General features: G+C 48.3%; 1 protein-coding gene and 1 non-coding gene across 3 annotated transcripts; one reads left to right on the forward strand and one right to left on the reverse strand.

Moving 5' to 3' along the window:
- Positions 1–1460: 1460 nt before the first annotated feature.
- Syndig1l (synapse differentiation inducing 1 like) lies at positions 1461–24327 on the reverse strand. 2 transcript variants are annotated; one of them, XM_021723772.3, is made up of 5 exons: positions 23925–24327; positions 11607–11686; positions 4319–4813; positions 3291–3431; positions 1461–3139 (listed from the first exon to the last, which is right to left on the reverse strand). In XM_021723772.3, the coding sequence occupies exons 3-5, from the start codon at positions 4751–4753 to the stop codon at positions 2981–2983; spliced, it is 735 nt and encodes a 244-aa protein (XP_021579447.2). In that variant the 5' UTR covers positions 4754–4813; positions 11607–11686; positions 23925–24327; the 3' UTR covers positions 1461–2980. The 2 variants fall into 2 exon arrangements, with proteins under 2 accessions (XP_021579447.2, XP_005321290.2); XM_005321233.4 differs by lacking the exon at positions 11607–11686 and having other exon boundaries at positions 23925–24326.
- Trnav-cac (transfer RNA valine (anticodon CAC)) lies at positions 18712–18784 on the forward strand. Its single transcript has one exon. It is a non-coding gene; the product is annotated as a tRNA-Val (tRNA).
- Positions 24328–25419: the final 1092 nt, after the last annotated feature.

A 25419-nucleotide genomic window follows, 5' to 3' on the forward strand; every position in this document is an offset into this window, starting at 1 on the left:
TTGGGCTCCCCACAAAGCCAACCGTGAGAAAAGGGTTTACTGGCAGGTAGTTTACCAGGAGGTGACACCAGCAAGCAGAAGTGGGGAGGAAGACAGAAGCAGCAGCAGGGAGGGGCAGGTTGCTGATCAGACTGTTGCTGTGGACCTCTGGGAACCGGTGTGGAATCGGACTGGTCTTCTCCCACCCAAGGGGCAAGACATCAAGGCTATTTACCCACCTCCCCGTATTGGTCATTGGCTGAAGCCTGGGTTATTTCTCCTGCATTTTCAATGTTTTCTACCTGTTGGCCACGTGTCACAGAGTCTCCTGGAAGTGGCTTTCAGTGTGCAGAGGGAAGGGAAGAGGAGATCTGGGTTGACACTGGCACATCTGCTCAGTATGAGATGAGGTGGACACAGTGATGTGGCACCCAGGGCCCTTCAGGAAGGATGGACAGCTCCCCAGCTGCTGTAGGTGCTGGCAGTGAACAGCTGCAGGACAAGTTCCCTTGGTGGGGTGGGAGTGGGGGGTTGTCACTGCAGCTGAATAAAGGTGCCTTGCTCAAGGTCACACCCCTTACGGGTGGCCCACATCCAGTGACTGATGGATAAAAAGGTAGAAAGACTCGGCCCTTTGCTCTGCCTTGTATCAACTCTGAAGGGCATCCTGGCTCTTCTGAGGGTTGGCCCAGGCTGTAAGTTGAGACTATGTCACAGGTGACCTCATCCTCTGCCCAGACTACCCTTCCATAAGTGCATACTGCTTACTAATCTCTTCCAGGGACACCCAACCCAGATGGTGTGCATGCACGTGTGCACATGCATATGTGTGTGAGTGTGAAGAAGTGCAGAGCTGTGCAAGTAGGTGCACACAGAGTGCCTGGTGTGCATAATCTACCTGCCCAGGTCTCCCATACTCAGTGGTCTAAAGGCCAGGCCAGCTCCTCTGCTGACCCAGGCAGGAGCAAGGTGGTCCAGGTCTAAGAAGATGTTGGGGTTTTGCTGCTGAGGCTAGAGCCTGAGGCAGGTAGAGATAGCTTCCTAACCACCTGCAGCAGGAACAGCTCCTGGGATGGAAGATATGGGGAGCACAAGAATAGACAGCAGGGGAAAGGGGCCGTTGGCTCCCTACACCCTATGTCCACCCTTGGCAGCTCCAGGCAATTCTGTGGACCTTTACAGCTCACATTCCTTCAAGTGATCTCTGAGGCTCTTGAGTCTATGAGGGATTTTTCTCCAGGCATAGATCCTGCCTTGTCTTACCTATCCAGACCATTTGCCTACATCCAGAGGAGTACATCCTGGGCTGGCAGGGCCTCTGGTCACCCCTCCCCCGGGAGCCCAAATTGGGCTTGTCCTCTCCAGAGGCTGCTGGAGGTCAGAAGCAGCAGAGATGATGATGGAGGTCAATACTGGAGGAACATGGGATTCGGGCATGGTGGCCACAGGCGAGGACAGTAAGAGGCCCAGAGGGCACCAGATGTTACAGAAAAGTTTATTTCAGGATAAATAAATACAATAAGGGGGATTAAAACTGCCAGTGTTGCAGGGATTAGAGGGCTGGGTGATGCATAATGTAAGGGAAGATGTGGGACAAGGATTGGTGGGGGGTAGAGCCATGGCCCCATCTGAGCTCTGGACGGGGCACAGGAATAACCACATTCCCCAAATCTTGCAGCAATCATCTTGTAACTGGAGACCCCAGGGGCCTGCCTTCCCGAGGTGCTGCCTGCCTGTCTACCTGATGGGTGGGGGTGGGAGGCAGGTGTCAAGAGCAACCCTGACATATCAGTGACAATGCCCCTAGCCTGGCCAGGGGCCCAACCACTAAACCCCCAGCATTCAGAGATGAGAAAACATGACTGGTCTTTGAGAGAGCAGCTCAACCTTGCTCCTCATGTTGGCAGAGTACTCAGAAATGGCTGCCATTTGGCTCCAGCCTGAATGTTTCAGGCAGCATCTAAATAGCTTGGAAACCCCAGGGGGGCCCTTGCCACAGCCCTGCCCACCAAGACAAGGAGTTATATGGAAACAATTCCCTTAGGAGGACTCTACTCATCTTTCTGGACCTTGATCAGAGGACCCTTCCTCTGGAAAGATCCTCCTGAGTTCGGCTGGCTCCTCAGCACTCCCCTCTCCTGGGACCCTCCTCTCCTCTAGACTCATCCCCCCTTTCCTTGCCATCTTTCCTGCAGGCTGGACCTAGGGCTCTGTGCCCTGTGGCTGGGCTCAGGGCATGTTCTCTTAGTCTCCCTGGGAGGACAGCAGCTTCGGACCCCCCCAGGCAAAGCCCAGAAAGGATAGTGGGAGTGGGGAACTGGGGCACGGGGGGAGGCCCGTGAGGTCCAGCAGTGTTTCAGGGCCCTAGGTCTTTCTGCCTTTGCATTCGCCTTTTGTTCTTGCAGCTCCAGGGTCCTGCCCTTGGTTCAGAGTTTACATGCTGAGACTCCCTTCTCTATCCAGGGTCTAGTGTCTTACTTGCTCACAGGGGAGACAAACAGTTCCCAGACAAACAGTGCACCTCGTCTCCATGTTTTTCCTTCCTGACTGACTGGGTTGGGGCATCGTGGGGCCAGAGAGTAGACTTGGGAGAAGCTGCTCAAGCTGTCTCCAGGTGAAGATCCCAATGGGCTAAAAGGACTAGGTCAGGACTCCTGTCCCCTGGCAACCCCTTTCCTTCCCTGGAACCTCCTGCTCTTTCTCTGTGGGGAAGCTGGTGAGTAGCTAGTGGGCTGCCTGCAGGGTGGGAGACCCTATGGAGAATGAGCAGAATGGGCTGGGCTGGGCCTCTGTAGGCAGGGTGGACAGCCCTGATTCTGCTTCCTGTCAGTAGTCCTGGCCTGCTCCAAGGCTGGGAGCAATGGGTGAGAAGAAGTGAAGGTTGAGCTCTGCACGCCACGTTCATGGTTCTGGGGGCCAGGACTCTCCGTGGTCTGCAGCCCCAAGCCCCATGGCTTCCTCAGGTAGACCAGGGGAACCAGGATGCAGGTTCTACTGGCCACTAGCCATGGCCATTCTGGGACATGTAAGCTGCCAGAGCTACCACCACAGCCACATAGAGGCCAGCCCCCACTGCGATGGAGAGTGTGGCCAGGAAAAGGGCCCGGCGGGAGGTGGTGCTGGCCAGGCGGAAGTCCCCTTTGGAGATGGCCTTGGTGGTCTAGGGAGAGAGACGTGCTGATGTAAGGGAGAAGCCTCACACCCACAAAACAGTCCAGCCCACCAGGACCCCATTCTGCAGATGAAGATGTCAAGCCCTCCAGTGGGGAAAGGTGGCCAGAGAAGCAGCCCTGGGCCCCAGGTGTACTTACCCCCTGGGAGAAATAGAAGGCAGCGATGCCCAGTGGCCAAAAGCAGCAGAGCATGGAGAAGAGAGTAAGACCCAGGTGGTCCCTGGGAGGCAGCGTGAGGAAGTTGTCTTCACTTTCACTCTCTGTGGAGGTTGCCTCACTCTGTGGAACAGTGGGGTCACCCCAGCCCTGTCAGACTGGCAAGGGTTCGAAAGAAATAAAAAAAATACTATCCAGGGCAATGATGTGGAGCGACAGGGAGTGTAGGTTGGTCTTGCAGCTCTACCAAAAGCCTTGACAGACCTGAATCTACTCTTGGGAATTTATCTCCAGGAAAATGCAAGTCTCTATATCCAGGGATGTTCATCATAGCATAGCAATTGTGTGAAAGATGAGAAACACTCTCAATGCCCAGTGACCAGGAGATTGAGTTAATAAATGATAGAAGAAGTCATAAGGAAGACCACACAACTTTAAAAAACACCTTGTGGAAAATATTAAATTATATGGAGCAATATTGAAAAACCAGGCTATGAAACTATGTATAGAAAGATCTCTTTGGGGGAAAGGTGAAGAGGGAAAAAACCCATGTGAATAAAAAGAGATTTAGACAATCATCCACCAAAATAATAATGTTGTTTTTGAGTGATAAGTAGTTGTCATTTATCACTTGTCTTAATAAATATTCAACACAAGCTAATGTTTCTCTCTCTCTCTCTCTCTCTCTCTCAGTATTGGGGATGAAATCCAGGGTTACCTTTGCACTGCACTACATTCCCAACTCTTTTTACTTTTTATTTGACACATGGTCTTGATAAGTTGCTGAGGCTGGCCTTAAACTTACCATCCTCCTGCCTCAGCCTCCTGAGTCACTGGGATTACAGGTGTGTGCCACGGTGCCCAGCTAAGCTAGTGTTTTTCAAAGTGTGGGCTGCACCTGGGTCAGAAGAACCTTTCCTTTGGTGGCAAACAGATTCCTGGGCCATCGTCCAAGCCTGTTCAATCTGCCTCTGCTCCTGGGAGTCTGCATCTTAAACACATCTGCTCACCTCCTCCTCCTCCTGGCTGTCCTCCTGGCCCTGCAGCTCCTCTTGAACCCCGTAGGACACAGTATGGATAGTGACATCCTCTTCAGCTTGGCCAGGTTCCGTGCACTGCTCTGTGGGCCCTGCCTGGGGCTCCTTGGCCTCTGTGAAGCTCGTCTCACAGCTGCCTGCCCAGGGCTCCTTGACCTTGTCCCTTCCCAAGAGGCAGCTGGGCCGATACCAGGCCTCCACAGCCAGCTGCAGGGACCCTGGGTCCAGGAGTTGGTGGGTGTGAGCAGGGCCAGCACCACCCAGGAGATAGGAGTAGAGCTTCTCCTGGTAGGACCAGCTGGGCGGGGCCTCTGCGTAGGGATAAGGGCTGCGGAGGTGGGCGGGGCTGCGGAGGCGGGCGGGGCTCCCAGGCAGCAGCGGGTTCTGTAGTTCACTCAGGCTCTCCATAGTTCTGCGGGCAATTGCCAGGCAGGGGACACCGGGCCAGCCTCACAGCCCTCGCAGAGCCTGTTGGGAGAGCAAGATAGACAGACACTGAGGCCGAGGCACCTCATGCAGGACTTGAAGTGGCTCCGAATGCGCGCTGTGCCTTCTGACTTGCCTCTCCCCTATCTTGCCACTTGTCAGTTATGGAACCTTGAGCTGGCTACTCCCAGAGCCTCAGTTTCTGTGTCTGTGAAGTGGGGATAACAGCATACTCACCTCAGAGAGTTGATTCACTCATTTATCCTCTAAACACATATTTATTGAGCACCAACCAGATGTTGTATCAGCTGCTGGGGATACAGTGGTGAGAAAGGAGAGGAGCAGGGGAAAGGAAGGATGCCCACTTTGTCTCCATGGAGCTTAGCGGCAGGTGCAGAAGACAGCTGTAAAATATCATCTCTATTCTAAATGAGAAGACCGGCAGGTGGGTGTTCAAACTGGACAGAACCAACAGAGATGCAGGAAAGGCTTGGAGCTGGGTTCTGGAGGAGTGCAGGCTAACAGGGTGAATGGGACGGTGCTAGAATTTGGATCTGAAATGTCTCCCAAAGGCCCGTGTGTTAAGGCTTAGTCCTCAGCTCTGCTTTTTTGGAAAGTGGTAGAAACCTTTAAGAGGTGGGGCTTAGTGGGACACTTTAGGTCATTGGGGGCATGCCCTTGAGGAGACTGTGGGATGCCAGTCTCTCCCTCTCTCTCCTTTCTGCTTCCTGGACACCATAAGATGAGCAGCTTGCTCTACCATGTGCTCCCCACCATGATGTGCTGCCTCGCCACAGGCTCAAAGCAAAGGGGCCAATAGATCATGGATGGAAGCCTCTGAAACCATGAGCGAAATGATTCTTTCCTCTTTTTACATTGATTATCTTAGACATTGTGTTGGAACATATTCCATGCGGAGGGAAGAACATAGGCAGAGACTCTTTGACTGGACAAAGGATGATTGGGATGAGAACCCGGGAGAAGGCTAGTGTGGCTCAGGGTACAGGGGGAGGCAGGATATGGGGCTTGGGGCTCAGGCTATGCAGCTCTGCTGAGGTCTAAGGGTGCTGCTGGGTTCTCAGCAGGGATGACATTTATTTCCTGAAGGCTTCCCCATGGCTCTCTATGTAGAGTGGGTTGGAGATGGCTGACCTGACAGTATTAGGAGGCTTTCCTTAAGGCTTCAGATAAGCCATAAGGGATTCAGTGGTGGTGGAGATGGAGAAAAGGCGATTTTGATGGCCTTGGGAGATATTGGAAGGACTTGGTGGCAGGGAGGAGTTGGGGTTGAGGAAGGATTTGTTCTGGGGTCAGAGGCATCACACTTAGTTTGGCACATGATCCATGCTCAGAGCTGTTAGGTCTTCCTAGAGGAGGATGCTTCCCCCAGAGTATAGTCCCAAGGGGGTTGCAGCTGAAGTTAATCTCCCCTCTAAGGCAAATTTTAGCTTTGGGAAGTGCCTGCAGGATTAAAGGTAGGGCCTCCTGATTGCGGAGCTCTGGACCTATACATCCAGCAGGAAGTGTAGATTACTCCAGGCTGCCTGCCCTCCTTACCCTTACCTGGGCTCATGGTAGGTGCTAGGCTGGCTTAAAGAGGGAAAGCAGCCCTCAAGTGTGTCTACCACAGACCCAGGCATTCTGGGGTGGGGCAGGTGGACGTGAGGGCTGGAGAGAGGGGAGGAGCAGGCCAGGTGGCCTCAGGGACCTCTTGCTCTTCTCTGGGTCCCTCACGATGCTGGAGGGTGATTGGACAGTGGCCTGCCCTGGACTTCTATCTGAAGATAGGAATTTAGTCCTGGCCCTGATGGCTTGGGTGAATTTGCCAGTCCCCTCTGAGATTCTTCATCTGTAAAGTTTGCATGATAATCCCTGTCCACCCCACCAGGTTGTCTTTGTGTACGAGTGTGTGTGTGTGTGTGTGTGTGTGTGTGTGTGTGTGTGTGTGTGTGTATGTATGTATATATGTATGTATATTCTTAGCCCTTTTAAATTTTTTTTAAATTTTGAGACAGGGTCTCACAAAATTGCCTAGGCTGGCCTTGAACTTGCCTTAACTTCCTGAGTACTCTCCTGAGTAACTGGGATTACAGGCAAGAAATGGCTGAGGTGACAGTGTGATGTAGGTTAGTGACAGAGGCTGTTGTGCTTGTGCCGGGGCTTCACCCACCAGGGCCTTTTCTGGTCTCCTGGCAGCCACTTCACTAATGCTAAAAGGAAAGAAGGGAGTTCTGCTCCAGAGATAATTTTATCTGGCCCCCCTCCCAAATCCCAGCCCCTATCAAGAATGCACTGACAAGCAGGTCTCCTGCAATCCCAGGAATTTGGGAGGCTGAGGTAGGAGGATCACAAGTAAAAAAAAAAAAAAAAAAAAGGTGGGGTGAGGATATGACTCAGTAGTTAAGTGCCCCTGGGTTCAATCTCTGGCACCAATAAATACACAAACAAACAAATTAAAAAGTACCAGTAAACTCTAGCAAATGGTTTGCCCAGAGAAGTGGCTGGATTCTATAAAACTGGTTCATAAGGAATCTGAAGACTGAGAGCTGCTCCAGAAATAATGCCTAGATAGTGGGGACAAAGAGGGGAGTGAAGGGAGGAGAGGGGGCCAGAAGACTAGGGCATGTCCATGGGGTGCCGGGCTCCCCTGGCTGACCTGTCACAAAGGAGGGGTGAAGCAAGAAGAGGCTGCCCATGGCCCTGAGCTCTGAATCTCCATGAGGAATTCTAAGAACGTTTGAGGAAGAATCACAGAGGAGCGCAGAGAAGGAGATGTGGCCCAAGGACCTGAATCCTCATGTTGAGGGCGCAGATGGTGCTGGAGAAGCTGGGCTGCCGCATGCCTGGGGGCCCTGCTGACGTGTTAACCGCCTGTGAGTTTCACGTGACTGTTACCCAGCTGTGGCAAAAGCCTCCCCATCTGCAGGGATGGGGTGTGCAGGCTCAGGGCGCTGTTTACTTCTTCTTCTTCTTGGGTCCTTTTATGGTGCTAGGGATTGAACCCAGATCCTCAAGCGTCCTAGGTAAGTGCTCTACGATTGTACTACACCCCTAGACCCTTGGGTCACTGCTGATAGGGTTCACAGATACAAGGCCTCTCCTTTCCCCTTTAGGGGTCCAAAATGCAAGGATCCCCTTGGACTCCAGCAGAGAGAGCCTCTTTCTGCAGGCCTGGACCAGAGGTGTTCCTGGCCAAGGCTCATGACTTAGGCTTATGCCAGGTTCCTCTGGGCAGATTCCCAGTAGGTCAAAGTCATCTTCTGAGCACTGCAGTGCGCTTCCTCCTCCAAGCATATGTGACCCACAGGGGTAGAATTGAAGAGCATGTGACCTTAGGGCTCATGGTTAGGTGCCAGGTACACAGGGGTTCCATTCCTGGTCTGCCTGCAATTGGCTGTTTTTTTTTTTTTTAGTACCAGGAATTGAACTCAAGGGCACTTAACCACTGAGCCACATCCCCAGCTCTTTTTTATTTTAATTTTTTAGTTTGCTAAGTGGCTGAGGGCCTTGCTAAGTTGCTGAGGCTGGCTTTGAACTTGTGACTCTCCTGCCTCAGTTTCCTGAGCCACTGGGATGACTGGTCCCTCAATCTTGTTTTTTTTTTTAGTTGTAGATGGACACAATGCCTTTATTTTCTTTCTTTATTTTTATGCAGTGTTGAGGATTGAACCCAGTGCCTCACATGTGCTAGGCAAGTTTTCCACCAGTGAGCCACAACCTCAGCCCTGGTCCCTCAAACCTTTGAGTCTCTTCCATAAGGGATTGGAGGAAGTGGTCACTGAGGTCAACTGTGGCAGTAACATTCCAAGGTCCCATGACCTCAGAGCCCCACAGAAGTGAATCCCCACCTGTGGCTTCCACTTAAGAGTCAGGAATGGATGAGCACATTCAGAACCCAGAGAGATTCAGGGTCGTCATGGCTCCCACTGTCGCCCTTGGGCGGGTTGGGGGAGGCAAGGGAAAAAGCGAGACCTCTACTCTCAGATGGGTGCAGAGCCCTGCCACACCTCCAGGCTTTCAGTCCCCCTGTGCTGCTTGAGTCCCAGTCCTTCCCTCTCCTGCCCATCTCCTTACACTCTGGGAGTCTAAGATCTGGCTCCCAGAGGCCTCTAAACTTCTCCTCCAACTGGTCTTAATGTATGCCACCTGGGCCTAGAGCCCCCAGGGTCCCCCAGCCTGGCACTCTGATGGGGCCCGGAGGCACTTTGTGCATGAAGATGCATGATCCTGCTGAGCATGCACACCTGTAATCCCAGTGACTCGGAGGCTGAGGCAGGAGGATCATGAATTCAAGGTCAGCCTTAGCAACTTAGTGAGGCCCTGACCAATTCAGCAAGACTCTATCTCTAAATAAAATATAAAAAGTGTGCCAGGCATGGTGACACACACCTGTAATCCTAGTGGCTCAGGAGACCAAGGCAGGAGGATTGCAAGTTTGAAGCCAGCCTCAGGAAAAAGTGAGGCACTAAGCAACTCAGTGAGACCCTGTCTCTAAATAAGATACAAAATAGGGCTGGGGACATGGTTCAGTGGCCAAGTGCCCCCTGAGTTCAATCCCTACGGAAAAAACAGAAAGATGCCCCATCCTTCCTTCTTCCTTTCTTGAGAACTTTTATGTTATTTTGTGGCAGGGTCTCCCTAAATTGCTGAGACTGGCCTTGAACTTGCAATCTTCCTGCCTCAGTGTCTGCAGGCCTGAGACTACAGGCATGTACCACTGTTCCCAGCGTGTATCCTGCTTTTGCATATGAAAAAAAGGGAAGCAGCTTGAATGTCTAACAACTGGAAACAAGTTAAATAAATTATGCTACACAATATTGTGGAACAAGGCCTCTGAACAGGTTTACAAGGAGTAATGACATGAGAAAATGCTCCTTGCACATTCAGTGAGAAGGAAGAAAAGAAAATGGTATGTGCATGTAATCCTTCTGTGTTTGGTGGCTAAGCACAGTATTAAAGCCTGCTCCATGTCCCACATGCTCATCTACACCCATACTCTTACAAAGTGACACAAGTTAGTGGCTGCAGCACCTCTCACAGCACAGCCACAGATCAGCTCATGTGCCTCCAGTAAACTACAAGGGTCATGTTAGAGTTACTGTCAGATTCAGGGACCCAGCTCTGAGACCTGCCCAGAAGGAAATTGCAATAGGTCTCTAGAGCATCCTTCTCTGCTCTTGGCCTGGCTAGGGTTGAACCCAGTCCTATCCCTGGGGTCTGCCTCTTCCTGTCCCCTGGAGCGAAGTACCAGCATTCAAGGCAGAGCAATTATCACCACCTCTGCTGCCTGTTCTCAGGTGGGCTGTGTGTGCTTCCCAGATATTGTTGTGGTTGCTTATAGACCTCCAGGTAGATGTGCCTCCAGGTGTGTATATTCTGTTCCAGAAGAAAGGCATTAGAGGTCTGGGTTCTGAAGCTAAGAATATTTCTCCAAATTCTACAGTTGGGGCTGTAGATCTGGGTCCCTCCAGATGTTGAAGAGAGAGAAGATTGCTCTGTGAATCCACAGCCTCTGGGCTGTCTTCCCCCTCATGGTACCCTGCTGTGGTAGTAGAGATTGAAGCTAGGGGTGCTATACACTGAGCTGTATCCCCAGCCCCTTTATTTTTATTTTTATTTTGAGATAGAGTCTTGCTAAGCTGCTGAGGCTGGACTTGAAATTTCCATCCTCCTGCCTCAGCTTTCTGAGTCGCTGGGATTACAGGAATGGGCTGAGAATTTAGCTGGGCTCTCAGATCTAAGGTTTTTCACTTCCTGATTTGGGGTTGGAGGGCACAATTCCATCTGCCAGACCAGGGCTAGGAAACTGTCCAGGGATCTCCTGGAGTGTGTCTGCACTGGAGTCCAGCCATGCAGTGTAACCTTGGTTTGCACATCCAGAAAATGTAGATATGAAAGTTAGGAGGGCTGATGATTGACAACTCAGCTCAATAGTGCCCTGGGATTCTACTGGGAGAAGAACAATAACTTACACTTATGGAGCTTTTTACCATGTGTGAGGCACCACACTGCTCTCACTGCTCATTTGACTCTGTAATTCTAGTGGGAACATAACAATAGGCTGGGGGCTTCCTCTTCCAGCTGCGGCAGACTAACTGCCAACAACAGCTGGGAGAGCAGAGGAGAAATACAAAGGCACTGGAAGAATCACCAAGGGAGCAAGAACTCAAGGGGCCAAAATGCCAAGATCTCAGAGGAACGAGAGGCCTGGAGAGGTGAACCTGATATTGACTCCAGGCTTTTCCTGAGGCCTTTCCTGATTTACAAGGGGCTGGTTCATGAGGCAGCTGTCTAGCAGCATCAGGAGCTGGGGATAAAAATTGGAGTCCAGGAAGGAGCGCCCCAGTAAACACCCTGGGTTTTCAATTGGGACCAAGAGCTATGGCCTTAGAAGTAGGAGTAAACAAGAGACAAACCATCTCTCCCAAGGAGTGAAGCCAGGCTTGGAATCAGCTACCCCTAATTGCAAAGTGTGATCTGCACCTAGCCTAGCTATCTGCTGGAAGCCAGAGTGGTGTGTGGTGTGTGTGTGTGTGTGTGTGTGTGTGTGTGTTTCCTACTGGGGATTGAATTCAGGGTCATTTTACCATTGAGCTACATCCCCAGCCCTTTTCATTTTTATTTATTTATTTTTTAAAATTTTGAGACAGGGTTTCACTAAGTTATTTAGGATTTCACCAAGTTGCTGATGCTGGCCTCAAACTTGCAGTCCTCCTGCCTCAGCCTCTTGAGCTGCTAGGTTTTAGCCCACGACCTGCACTGGCTTCATGAAGAAGGTTCGAATCCTGAGAAACTGCTAGGGAGTTTTAAATTAAAGAGACAAGACTCTAATTACCTTTTAAAACAGCTCCAGGACGGCTCCTCCCAGCTCCAGCCTCAAGCCACTGAATGTAGTAGCGAGGTTTACTGAGGAGGCTAGTGAGAGAGAGAACACACCAGGGAGTGGACTTTTATTGGGGAACAAGAAATTCTGGGGAAAATCCCATCCAATGAAGATTAAGGGGGGCAACATCCCAAAGTCAGGGGCGACGATTGGTTCTTCGGGGCAGTGGCCAGACATGCCTCTGCACAGACAAGCCCTTGGACCTGGAGAAGGGTGGGGAAAGCTCTGTCACAGCTGTGTCTAAGCGCCTCTCACCCAGCCAGGGAGGTAACTCAAATCACGGGCGAGGATGGCCTCCCACAGCTAGGGTCTCTGGGATTATAGGCATGCACCACTGTGTCCAGCTCCTGAGGAGTTATTAAACCTGAATTGCTGGATTTCTTCCTTACTGTTAATGATTCTGGGAAAGGGCCTGAGAATTTCCATTTCTGACAAGTTTCCTGGTAATATTGATACAGGTAATCCAGTGACCACTTAAGAACCATTCCTCTGCCAGGTGTGGCAGTACAACTATAATCCTAGAGATTGGGGAGGCTAAGGCAGGAGGATCACAAGTTTGAGGCCAATATAGGCAATTTAGTGAAACCCTGCCTCAAAACAAAAAATATAAAGGACGGAGGATGTAACTCAGTCATAGAGAACCCCTGGGTTCAACCCCCAGTACAAAAAAAGAAGAAGAGAAAGAAGGAGAAGAAGGAAAAGAGCATGGCTCTAATCATCATTGAAAGAAGAGTAAAAGAATGTATAACCAAAAGTTAGTTGATGCAAACATAAAATGATAAAAATACTCAATCCAAAAGGAGGTAAGGAGAGATAGTAAAAGGAAAATGAACAGGTAAGACAAATAGAAAAAAAAATAGTTATTAGACTCACACCCAACTACATCAGCAATTACTTAGAATGTGAATGGAGTAAAATTGCCATGAAGACAGTCATAGAGTGTTTTAGTGAATTTGTATGAAATTCTAGGAAAGGTGAGTACTGTAGAAAGCCGATCAGTGGTAGCAAAGGGCCCAGAGACAGTGGGAGGACATTGACTAAAAAGGGGCCTGAGGACTTTTTGGAGTGACATAACAGTTCCATATCTTGATTATAGTGGCAGTCAAGTGACTGTATGTGTTTCACAAACCACACTGAACTGTATGCTTAAAAGCAGTGAATTATCATGTGTGTATTGTACCTCAAAGTTTTAAAAATTTAAATTTAATTTTTATATACATTGATGTAAAGTATTTATATAAGAGTAAATATAAAAATTTTAAAAAGATACAGACTGGATTTAAAAACAACAACAACAACAACAAAATCCAGCTGGAAGCTGCATAGAAACACTGTACCTGAAACATTAAAATACAAAAGGATTGACAAAAGATGGAATAATAACACTCCATAATGACACAACGTAATAATAACACTCCATACTTACTAAGTTCCTACTCTGTTCTAAATGCTACATATTATCTCATTAACCCTTATAGTAGCTCTAAGAAGTACATGCCACCATTGCCTTTGTATTGAAGATGAAGACACTCAGGCACAAGCAAGTTGCTAGTGTGCCCACAGGCACACAGATTTTGAGTGGGGAGCTGGACATGAACTCTGGAAATCCGACCCTAGAGTCATTTCGTCCCAGTGCCTCACACACGTGTCAGCTACCATGTATTGAGTGCTTTCTTTGTTCTGAACACTGTGCCAAGTGCTTCGGTTGCATTATCTTATTTAACCACCTTTTCTCCCATGTGGGAAAACAGCCTCAGAGAGGTTAATAGGTTTTCTAAGTTCATGCAGCTTGAGAGTGGCAGAGTCCCATTCATCCAGGTCAGTCTGATCAGTGGACGTGTTTATCCATTAAACTGCAGCACGGTGCAGGGAGAACCCCTGGGCTAGCCAGGACAGTATCAATTTCTCCAGGATCAGAGGCAGTGCTGAGGCCTGGAGGAGGTTGCTTTTTCTGTTTTTGTGTGCACCACATGGTGGGCTCTGACATGCTTGGGAGGAGAGGCTAAGAGGACAGTGTGATGTGTGGCCAGGTGTTGGGTCATATCCTCAGGATGGGGCCAACATTTACCAGAACCCTAAGACCTGATGACAGCTACAATTGACTGCATCCTCCTTACCTGAGCAAGGTATTCCAAATATCTCAAAACTTGACAACTAATGAAGCTAATTATCATTACTTGCTTTTGTGTGTGTGTGTGTGTGTGTGTGTGTATGTGTGTGTGTGTGTGAGGTACTAGGTATGGAACCCAGGAGCACTTTACCACTGAGCTATATCCCCAGTCCTATCTATCTATCTATCTATCTATCTATCTATCTATCTATCTATCTATCTATCTATCTATTCCAGAGAGAGTCTTGCTAAATTGCTAAGGCTGACCCTGAATTGGCAAACCTTCTGCCTCAGCCTCCTAGATCGGTGGGATTATGAGTGTGTGCCACTGTGCCTGGTTACTTCCCAAGAAAACTAAAGCTTAAGGAAATAGGAGCTGGGGTTGTAGCTCAGTGGTAGAATGCTTGCCTAGAATGTGAGGCACTGGGTTCTATCCTTAGCACTACATAAAAATAAAAGTATTGTGTCCATCTACAACTTAAAAAAAAAAAAGGTTAAAGAGCTTGCCCACGATTACAAAGCAGCAGGGACCATGCTGAACTCAGACTTGATGGAGTCCAAAGCCTGGGCTTTCATTTACTAAACCTGCCAGGTGTAGCTCTGTGGAAGTTCATAATAAATGGTGTAGGCCCGTGGTGAAAATGTCGAGGAGTTGGTTTTGAATGGGTTAAAATGAGAGTCCTTGGTGAAGAGAATGAGAAATGGGAGCTTTAAGAAAAGATTAAGAGATTTGGGGTGATTTAGCAGCCCAGGGGTGGCTGCCTAGATAACCCCTGGAAGGTTTGGATTCAAATAAATACAGAACCATTGTGGGGATACTGAACTGTCATCTGCTGTCAGTCACTCAGTGCAACAGGAGAGACTGCAATCAATCTGAAAAATAAAAGCTAGAACTTCCTACTGAGGCAGGAGATTAAATATAAATAGTTAAAACCTAAGGAAAAGGCAAAATCTTTAAGAATAGGTGCTAGACCATCTCCTAGCCCAATGATATACAAACTGTTATGCAAACTGTGAGGTGCTGGAGTGTGGTCGCTGTTTACAGAAGACTTAGGGCTGGATTTGATTTCTGGCTATAAGTGAGAGAGCTAGCAGGCCAGGGTGGAGTTTCTAGCTACAGCTTGCTGCATCTGACAGCCAAGGAGAGCATCCTCTGGTGTGGGGATGGGGGCGAGGCTGGCAGAGTCAGGGGAAGCCGGGGACTTAGCATTGTTGGCCTCATCACCAAACCTAACACAACTGATGATCCTTTTTCTCTCTTCTGTCCCCAAAGGCTCCTGACTGCTCACCTTTCCTAACAGCACTTGAACATACTGTGGTCTTCCTCACTTAAAAAAATGAAATCGTGGTGATTGTAAAATCTTGGCTGCAAATATGCTGACACCCCTCCCATGGAGAGGCCAGGGTCTACGCCCCTCTTTTCTAGTCTGGGAGGGCTTGTGACTCCTTCAGCCACAGAGCCAGCAAAAGTGCTGCTATGCGACATCTGAGGCTGGGTTATAAAAGGTCACGTGTCTTTCACCTTGCTTTCTGGCACACTCTTGGAACCTGGAGCTGTCCTGTAGGTAGCTGGAATACTCTGAGGCCACCATGCCAGAGAGGCCATGTGTGAGAAGAGGCTCTGCTCTGTGGAACCCACTGAGCCCAGCCTCCTCGCCCTCCCCAAGATGCCAGACATTGAGTGAAGCCATCCCAGGCTCTCCACACCAGCCTGTCTGTCACCAGGTGAGCTCTGTCAAGGCCACATGCAGGGGAGCCATCACACGGCTGGCCCTTCCCTGCGTTTCCGACCCATCAAAGTCACGAGGTAGGATAAAATGCTTAAGCCACTAGGTTTGGGGTAGTTGAGGCAGCAGCAGACAACTGAAATGTCCATCCCCTGTGCCCTGGCCCCCTTCAGCTCCTGTCCCTCTTTCCTTCACTTCACGGCCGTGTTTCTTGGAAGCTCCACTCACAGCAGCATGCTTTCGCTCTCAGCTCAAAGGTCACTTTCTCAGGGAGGCTGTTCCTACAGTCTCGGTTTAGATTTTGATTCCCTGGATATCTGCTCTCCATGCTCTTCCTCCTAAAAGTGCTTATCACAGGCTCTATTTATATATGTGTGATTCGTTGATTAGTGTCTTTCTCTCTCACCAGATTGTGAGATCCAGAGGGGTGGGGACAGTGTATGTCTTGCTCATCCCTGAATCTCCTTGTCTGGTATATAGTAGGCACTCAATAAACAGCTGATCTCCTGAATGAATGGGGTGATTAGTGAGTGAGTGAGCTAGGTATACTGGGGTTCCCTGGTAAGAAAGTACTTTCCAGTCGGGTGTGGTATAGTAATCTCAGTGGCTCAGGAGGCTGAGATGAGGATCATGAGTCCAAAGCCAGCCTCAACAACGTAGCAAAACCCTAAGCAACTTAGTGAGACTCTGTCTCAAAATTAAAAATAAATAAAAAGGTCTGGGGAATGTGGCTCAGTGGTTAAGCACCTCTGGGTTCAATCCCTCGTACCAAAAAAAAAAAAAAAAAAAGTACTTTCCAGGATCTGGGATGCATGGAGCACATCTGATCTGCCAGGGGGATGTTGGTATTGCACAGAAAACATTTCTTGAGCAGTTATTTCAGGTCAGTTCTTGGGAAGACAGACAAGAAGTTAGCAGGGGTGGGAAATACTGACTAGCAACATGAAGGTTCCATAGAATGAGAAGTTATGCTGCCAGCACATAGAGCACAAGGGACTCCTGACCTGGGGTGTTAGTGGATGGTGGGAACTGGGAAGAGCTTCCCAGAGCAGGAGATATCTGAAATGAGTCTTGAAAGTCCAAGAGCAGTAATTTAAGTGAGACAATGGGAAAGGGGCTCTTCCAGCAGAGGAAACTTCACCAACAAAGGCACAGGCAGTGGGCGGGAGGGGATGCCAGGATGGTGTGTATTGAGGGACAGAGGCAGGCAAGGTGGAAAGGCTTCCCATGCACAGAGAAGCTGTGCCCTGTGGTCAGTGGGGAGCCAATGATGGGCATAGCCAGGAAGTGACACAGTCCTGGTCCTGCCTGTATTTCAGACAGAGCACTCTGGTTGGCCCTGGTGGATAGAAAGGATTGAGTGAGAGGAGAGTGAGAATGGAGGCTAGGGGTCCTGTTAGGAGACGACTGTAGCTGACCCACACCTGTAATCCCAGAGACTTGGGAGGCTGAGGCAGGAGAATCACAAATTCGAAGCCAGCCTGGGCAACTTAGTGAGATCCTGTCTCAAAATAAATAAAATAAAAAGGAGCTGGGGATATGGCTCAGTGGTAGAGCACCTCCCCCTGCCCCCGGGTTCAATCCCCAGTACCACAGAAAACAAAAATCAAACAAAACAAAACAAACAAAAACCAAAGAGAGACTAATATGGTTTTGAAAATAGTCACAATAGCTAAGATATGGAATCAACCTAGTTGCCTATCACTGCATGAATGGATAGAGAAAATATGGTCTATATACAAAGTGGAATATTTTCAGCCATAAAAAAGAATGAAATCCTGTCATTTGCAGCAAAATGGACGAGACTGGAAGACAGTCTATTAAGTGAAATAAGCCAAACACAGAAAGACAAATACCTCATATTCTTTCTTATATATGGAAGCTAAAAAAAAAAATTGACCTGCATGTAGAATAGTGATTATTGGAGTCAGGAAGGGTTACGGGGAAGGGTGCATAAAAGGAGGTTGGACAATGGGCATCAGAATGGCCAGGAAGAAGGATATGTTCTTGTATTCCACAGCTCAGTAGGGTGGCTAGAGTTCATAATAACCTATTATACATTTTATGACAGTCTAGAACAGAAGAGCTCAAATGCTCCAAAAATCAAATGATAAGCAGAGAGAAATGCTAATTACCCTGATTTGACCAGTACACACTGCATGTATGTGTTAAAATAGCACACTGAACCCCATTAATATGTACAATTAAGTGGGGACAGAGAGAGTGGGGGGGACTGAACAGCTCTTTGGCAGAAGGATGGAGAAGAGTCATATCTGAGAAGTGGTTAGGAGGCTAGATGGACAGGAGTTTTTTGTTAACTAGAAATGAGTGAGAGAGAGGATCTTTCTTTTGTTAACAAGAAAGATACCCAGGGGCTGGGGATGTGGCTCAAGCGGCAGCGCGCTCGCCTGGCATGCGTGCCGCCCAGGTTCGATCCTCAGCACCACATACAAACAAAGATGTTGTATCCACCAAAAACTAAAAAATACATATTAAAAATTCTCTCTCTCTCTCTCTCTCTCAAAAAAAAAAAAAAAAAGAAAGAAAGAAAGAAAGATCCCCAGGTTCCTGGTTTTGTCAATCAAATAGAAGGTGATGTGACCAACTAGGACAGAAAGAACTAGGGGGAGGCTGCTGGTTCAAGAGGGCAGCCTGAGCACAAAGACCACCTATTTTCTTTCTTAATTTTCATTAAAATGATGGGATGCGTATTTTTAAAAGAATGAAATCAGAACAAAACTGGAAAAAAGAATGATATCATTGGGCCAGAAATACTGAGAGGTTCCTAAGAGATGAAGAGCACATGAGAACAGAGTGTGGTGGCACACGCCAGTAATCCCAGCAACTCAGGAGCCTCAGACAGGAGGATCAGAAATCTGAGGCCAGCCTGGGCAACTTAGTAAGACCCTGTCTTAAAATAAGAAGGGATGATGTCGCTCAGTAGTACCCCTGGGTTCAATTTCCAATACTTAAAAGAAAAAAGAAAGAAAGAAAAGAAGAAGCACAAATAAGAATCCTTGATGAAGAAGTGAGTGTGGCTAAATCTACAGTCCCCAAACACTACAGGACAATTCCCATTCAAGGAATTGACCTATTGAGGAAATAAACTTACCTAACCTCAAAGGAAATCCATACCAGCTGCCTATTCTAGTCAACATCTTCCCCCATTCATAAGTATAAATAGGCAGAAAAGAATCATGAAAAACAAATACATGGGGGCTGGGGTTGTGGCTCAGTGGTAGAGTGCTCGCCTCACATGTGAGAGACCCTGGGTTCGATCCTCAGCACCACATAAAAATAAATAAACAAAATAAAGATATTGTGTCATGTCAATGTATAACTAAAAAAAATTTAAAAAAATATATGAAAATAAAAGAGAAGCATTTCATTAAAAAAAATAGAACAAGCAATTCAATAAAATTCCCAGATTATTCAAGTGATAGGAAGTATTTAAAAAGGAAGGAATTTTGGAAAAACTTTTTTGAATTCATATCCTCAGAGAGACATGAGAACATTTTACCTATAAAATATGAACAGGGTCCTATGAAAAAGGGGCAATCCACAAACAGGAAAAGTTTTCAAAATTGGAAATAATTGTCTAATTTTTCAAAAACTCACTGAAGAGATTGGACAATAGAATGGATGCAGTTCAACAGTAATCTTTTAGTGTAAGAGAAGAACTTGTAAAATTTTTAATAAATGGAACATATAAAGTAAACATATTAGTAAAACAGAACATATAAAACATATGATAGAAAGTTAAGAGACGGACTGGGGTTGTGGCGCAGTGGTAGAGTGCTCGCCTAGCATGCACCAGGCACTGGGTTCAAGCCTCAGCACCACATAAATGTAAAATAAAGATATTGTGTCCACCTAAAACTTAAGAATAAATTTTAAAAAAAAAGAAAGTTAAGAGACATGGAAGAGACTCCCAGGAGATCTAACATCTATCTGAGGACTTTTAGAAATTCACAACAGAGAGAGGGGAAGAGGGTGCTGAGGATGCGGCTCTATGGGTGGAGTGCTTGCCTAGTGTATGATGCCCTGGGTTCAGTCCCCACAACTTCCGAAAAAGAATAGAGAAGAAAAATAATAATTTAAGAAGTATCACATTGCACACCATAAATATACACAATCATTATTTGTCCATTTAAAATTAAATTTAAAAATAATTAAAGAAGCCCAAAGAATTTCTTGGGCTTAAGGGAAAAAAAAGAATATTTAGATTTAGACTGAGAAGACCTGCCAAATACCAAGCTGGAGAAATGAGCACACACATTAAGAAACAGGGTGGGGAGAAGTGAATGAGTTTGCTTTGCAAGTGCCTTTAGGATATTCTGGTAGAAATGGAATTAAAGCCCTGGGTAATGATCAGGACTGGAGAGAGTTTTGAGAATCATTGAAGGACCTTTGGTGAGAGGAAAGAACAGCAGAGCCGAGAAGGAGACCAGAAAGGAGAGGGCTCGGGAGGAATCCAAGAAAAATGGATAAAACAACTGGAATCTTTCTGTTTCCACGGGAGGTGTCTTAGTTGCTATCTTCTGGGGAGAATCAATCTGTCCTCTTTTCTATTGCCCCTGCCCCACCCCGCCACCCTGGGCTCCCATGGGCCACACTGGCTTCTCCCTCAAAGCATCTTCACCAGCCTGGGGGATGGGTTTTGGCTGATGAGGGTGAAAATCGCTGGGAGGATTGGAATGGTGGCTTTACTACTCAAATTAGCCCATTTTCAGGTGGAAATCAAATCTTTATTCTTGCTGAAACAACCTGTCTCTCCACCGAAGCAGCTCATTCTGAACCACTTAGAAGCAAACAGCACATTTAATGATGGAAGATAACACACCTAATGGAGAGGTAGAGCATCAGGCCCTCTTTCCTGCTTCGTTTGCTTTGGGGGCGGCAGGGAGTAGGAGTGGCAGCTGCAGGGAAGAGGGAGAAGAGAAAGTAAAAGAGGAGAAAAGGAAAAAAGAAGACTTGATACAAAGAACAGGAATGAGAACCAGTCTTCATTGTCCCCCAGCTTGCAGCAGAGGGACCTTGGCCCAGATAGGATGCCAACTGAGCCTCTGAGAGGGGAAAGAGGATTAGAAAATGCAGAAAATTTTGAGAACTTCGAAGTTTCTTCTCCCTCAAGTGAAGGCTGTTCATTCTGGGTCTTTCTCCCTGAGGTGTTATACTTTGGGCTCAACGTTCCTCTAAGAGCCATAGATGAATTGCACTAAAGGTGATTCATAATGGGCGCATCTCCAGGTATTCTCTGCTTCTGCCATTTTGCCCGTGTTTTGCAGGGGAAGGGACTTGTATGTGTGTATTTCAATGTTTCAACCCCTCATACTTGTACATGAACACACACATGCACACTCCATTTCTTTATTTTATTTTTTGGTACTGGGGATTGAATCGAGGTCTTCATGCATGCTGGGCAAGTGCTCCATTACTGAGCTACATCTCCACATTCACACTCCTTCCTTCCTCCTTTCTCTCTCTCTCTTTTCTTTCTTTCTTTCTTTCTTTCTTTCTTTCTTTCTTTCTTTCTTTCTTTCTTTCTTTCTTTCTTTCTTTCTTTCTTTCTTTCGTGGTACTGGAGAACTAGAACTGCACTCTCTGTTTCTTAATCCCCATGTTGCATTTATTTTTCTTCTTCTTCAGTTCTTCCAACCCATGCCCCAAATAACCAAGATCGCTTAAAAATATGCTATGGTTGACTCCTTTCTTTCCTTTGAGGCCTTGCAGAAGGGCCAGACTGAGAGCCTTAGCAAGGAGAGGGCAGGGGGGAGATACAGGCAATAGGCAATGGGTAGTTCTCCCTGCTTGGAAGAGAAGCCTGATGTTATCTGCCTGGGTGACCAGAGATGGTCTAAACCCTGACTGCTGTGGGGGTAGGGTGGACACCAGCCAGCTGCAGATGGAGGGGTAGCATATTGTGCTCAGACCCTTATCAGGACAGCTCTCTCACAGACCAGTCCTGCAGAAAATAAAGCCCCTCTCTGTGTTCGCTGTCGCTGCTGCTGCTGCCGTCACTTTGTTATGAGGGTTAGTGACTGTCCATTAACTCCAGAGAGCTGATTCTTGCCAGTGCTGCACCAACAGCTGGGAGCCAGAAAACACTGATGTGAAGAAGGGGGGCTGCTTCCCCACCCTGGCTGGGCACTCACAGAGTAAGTCAGGGAGGTCACTGGCATGGCTTACTCAGCTCTACCCAAGTGCCAATTAGCTAAGGTTTTTCTGAGCACTGGCTGGGCCTGCCATAGTTGAGGGAAATTATTGTCAGAGAAGCTCATTTTGTTTTTATATATAAAAAGGAACCTCGCTGTAGGAACAGATTTTTCCTAACTGTCCCCTCCTTCAGTCTTCAACAAGGGAGATCCCAGCCAGCCAGGGTCCCTGGGAAGAGATGCCAAAGGTCAGGTCCCTGGCCTATGGCTACTCACAAAGGTTATTAATGGTGGTGGTGGCTTTTGGCCTCCTGGCTTGGAGGTAGAGGTCTTAACAACTTAGCCACTCTATAGACACTCATGACTTTCAGAAGGAAATAAGGAAGAGAAGGATCTTAAAAAAAAAAAACACATATATTTTCTGGTTCCTAATGCTCCTTTCTACTCCATTCATAAAATCCAGTTTGTCACTGAAAGGCCATTAACTCTGTCTCCAAACCAGGTTAAGAAACCGGTGTGCTGTATTCAAGGAGAACTGAGGGGTTTTGGGGTTCAGGAAAACTGCAGAGAGCCCCACAGAATTTTAGGGCCTGGATCTTAAAGCTCATCTATCTGCTTTAGCCCTCTTCTTTTACAGATGAGAAAACTGAAGCTCACAAAAGGGAAGGGACCTGCCTGAGACACTGACAGATCTGGGACCAGAACGCTAGGTTCCTGATTCCCAGTCAAATGCTTTTGTTCTGATACATTTTCCTATTTCATTTCCCTTATTTTCTACCCAATTACTGAGTCCTTACTATCTTCCAGGTGCTGTGGGGGAAGGGGTGGGGAGGAAAGCAAAGAGATGAAAACAACACAATCCCTGCCTTCAAGGAGCTGTTTCCCTAGATCTGTGATTCTTGGAAAAAAATTAAAAAAAATAAAAACCCATGAGTCAGACTCTCACCCTATATTATCTTCTATAGGTGATGATGGAGGAGGAGGAGGGAGAGAGAAGGAAACCTTTTAATCTCTTTAAGACTTATGAATTGGACTTTGCTGATTCTGAAACTCCAGGGAGGACAAGGACAAAGGGAGTCATGGCTGGGCTGGGAGTAGAGAGGGTAAGGGTGATAATGCTCAGGTCACTGCCAGCAGGCCTGGCTAGAGAGTGGGAAGAGTGGCTCACACTGGTCTGGAGATGCACAAGTGAGAAGCTTGTACCTCTGATAAGGTGCACTGTTTCACTGAGTCCCAAGGCAGTTCCCTAAGGTGAACAGAACCTCAGAGTTCTTATTCCCACCTTAGGGGTGAGGAAAAAGGTCAGAGAGCAAGGATAACTGACCAAAGCTGCTAAATGCTCAGCCAGAGACTCCTATTCTAGGGCTCTTTCTACCACTGGGGTATGGAAGTTGTGCTAGGGTAGAGGATGGGGATGAAGCCCTACAAAGTGTGGTCAGCCGCAGCCATTAGCCAAGTCTTCCTCTGATCGCTATATTCTGCTACTCTTGGTACTCTGCTCTGAGGAACTGGAAACACTTTGCAGGCCTGAATGAGCTCATTCAATACACTCTTGCCAGAAAGAGAGAGAACTCCAAATGGAGGCTCTATCTAGGGTCATCAGCATTCAGGCACACAATAGGAAACAGGACCTAGGTTTCCCCTTCTTTGTCCTCATGCACCAAACAGTATGATGCAAAACTGGCCTTCTTTCATGAGAATGAAGAGGGCCACCAGAGAAGACTGAGGCATCTCCTGGTACCTCCTTTCTAGCTGGGTAAATGTGTTAATCATTCCTGAGGGGGTGGACCCTTCCCTTGACCAAGGGCCATTTCCAGGGCAAATAAATCTCAGAGCAGAGGGAACTGCAGCTTCCGCAGTGACCCTGATAACCAGGCTTAGGTAGGAGGAGAGGGTGGTTTAGTGAAGACAGCTCAGATTTGGCTAATGTTGGCAGGACTGTGGAAGGTACTGGGGTACCATGGATTCTGGGAGACTCTTATCAGTGATTTGGTAACCAGTGGGCAGGGTGTCCCAGAGCTGTTTGGAGGTCTAGGTCAAGGCCAGGTGATGTGGGTTCAGGATGCCCAGGTGCCTGTCATAGTTCTGGTGCCTCATACCCCTCCTAGTGGCCCCAGACTATGGGGTGAGAGGTTGAGAGGGACATGGCACAAGCTCTGGAAGAGCGCAAGGTGAGGCCAGCAAGGAATCAGAGCTCCATCCTTGAGAGGGCTCCCACTGCCCTCCCAGCTCACTCCAGGTTCTGCGTCCAGCTCTGCGCCCCCAGACGGCCCCTTACCTGTCCGGCTGCGGACTGTCCCGCCTCCTCCGCGGGGCTCGGGGACCTGGCATCGGCCGGCGAGCGACGGCGCCCCCGCCTCGCGGCCGCGGTACAGCTCCCAGAAGGGCTCCTGGCCCCGCGTCCTGACGCTGCCGCCGCTTCAGCACCGCGGACAGCTCCTGCCAGCTGCCCGCCGCCGCCCGCCCCTCCCGGCGCGGTCCCGGGAGCCTCGCATCCTGGCCGGGCCCCGCCGCCGCCGCGCAGCCCTCAGCCCGGCCCGAGGCGGCTCCGCGCCGACTTGGGGAGCAGCGAGGAGACTCCCCCCTCCCCGCCTCACGCCGCCGCCGCCGCCTCGGTGCTCCGTGCTCCCTTCCACGCTCCGGAATCAGCCCACCAGGCACTCCGGACCCAGCTCCCGGGAGGGGCGGGGCGGGGCGGGGCGGGAAGTCGCGGAGCCCAGAAGAGGCGGCGGAGCGAGGGGCGCGCAGCTGGAACCGCTGCTCTGGCGCCGGGAGCCCAGCCCTCTCTCCCAGCCCTTCTTCCCTGCACCTCCAGCAGCGATGCGCGGCCCTTGGGTTTCTTAAAGCCTTTAGGAGCTCCAGGGCTCCCAAGCCCTGAGTTTTAATATTGATCTGCCCTAAAAAGAGAAATAAACAGAAAGCATTTATTGAGTGCTTACTATATACCAGATACCATGCCAGGTCATTTATTTATTGTTTAGGGATCAAACCCAGGGCCTCGTGCACGCTAGTATGCCAGATTATCTTTTAACCAACATAATCGCATTCAATTGTCTAAATTCTATTAGCCACCCTTCCCATGTTTATAAATGAGGACGCAGGGCTCACAGATTAAATCTCTCAATTTCGAGATGGCAGCACTCGGCTGAGAAGTGTGCATGCTGCAAACCAATAGGTCTAAGTTTTATTTGCAGTGTCCCACTTATGAACTGTGATTTTGAACAAGTTAACCTCCCAAAACCTTTGGGTTCTCATGACTCTGAGAACCCAACTTCTGAGGGGTCATATGGGGACATATGTGATACATTGGCAACCAACAGGCTCTGAGTGGCTGAGCAGTCTCTTGCTTTTTCAGTGAGAGAGCTCAGATCTAACCACAGGGATTCTATGTTTTTTTTTTTTTTTTTTTTGAACTAAGGGGGCACTTTACCACTGAGCTACATCCCAGCCTTATTTTTTTTAAAGATGTTGATAGACCTTTATTTTATTTATTTATTTATATGTGGTACTGAGAATCAAACCCAGTGCCTCACACATGCTAGGCAAGTGCTCTACCACTGAGCCACAACCCCAGCCCCTATGTCTCAGCCTTTTAAAATTATTATTATTTTTTTAAATTCTAGGACAATATCTCTCTAAGTGGCTGAGGGTCTCACCAAATTACTGAAGTTGGTCTTGAACCCAAAATCTTCCTGTCTCAGCCTCCTGAGTGGCTGGGGTTACAGGCATATGTCACTATACCTATTCTGCTTTTTATCTGACCCCAACTTCAG

Source organism: Ictidomys tridecemlineatus, chromosome 5, assembly GCF_052094955.1.
Source record: "Ictidomys tridecemlineatus isolate mIctTri1 chromosome 5, mIctTri1.hap1, whole genome shotgun sequence".
NCBI classification, from domain to species: Eukaryota; Metazoa; Chordata; class Mammalia; order Rodentia; family Sciuridae; genus Ictidomys; species Ictidomys tridecemlineatus.

What these genes read in the sequence shown, in the direction of transcription:
- Syndig1l (XM_021723772.3), bottom strand. Translation starts at nt 4,753, where the DNA reads ATGGAGAGCCTGAGTGAACTACAGAACCCGCTGCTGCCTGGGAGCCCC. An exon ending in ACAGCCAGGAGGAGGAGGAG is followed by an intron (nt 3,432 to 4,318) that starts GTGAGCAGATGT and finishes ACTGTTCCACAG; the next exon opens with AGTGAGGCAACCTCCACAGA. An exon ending in CCTTCTATTTCTCCCAGGGG is followed by an intron (nt 3,140 to 3,290) that starts GTAAGTACACCT and finishes CTCTCTCCCTAG; the next exon opens with ACCACCAAGGCCATCTCCAA.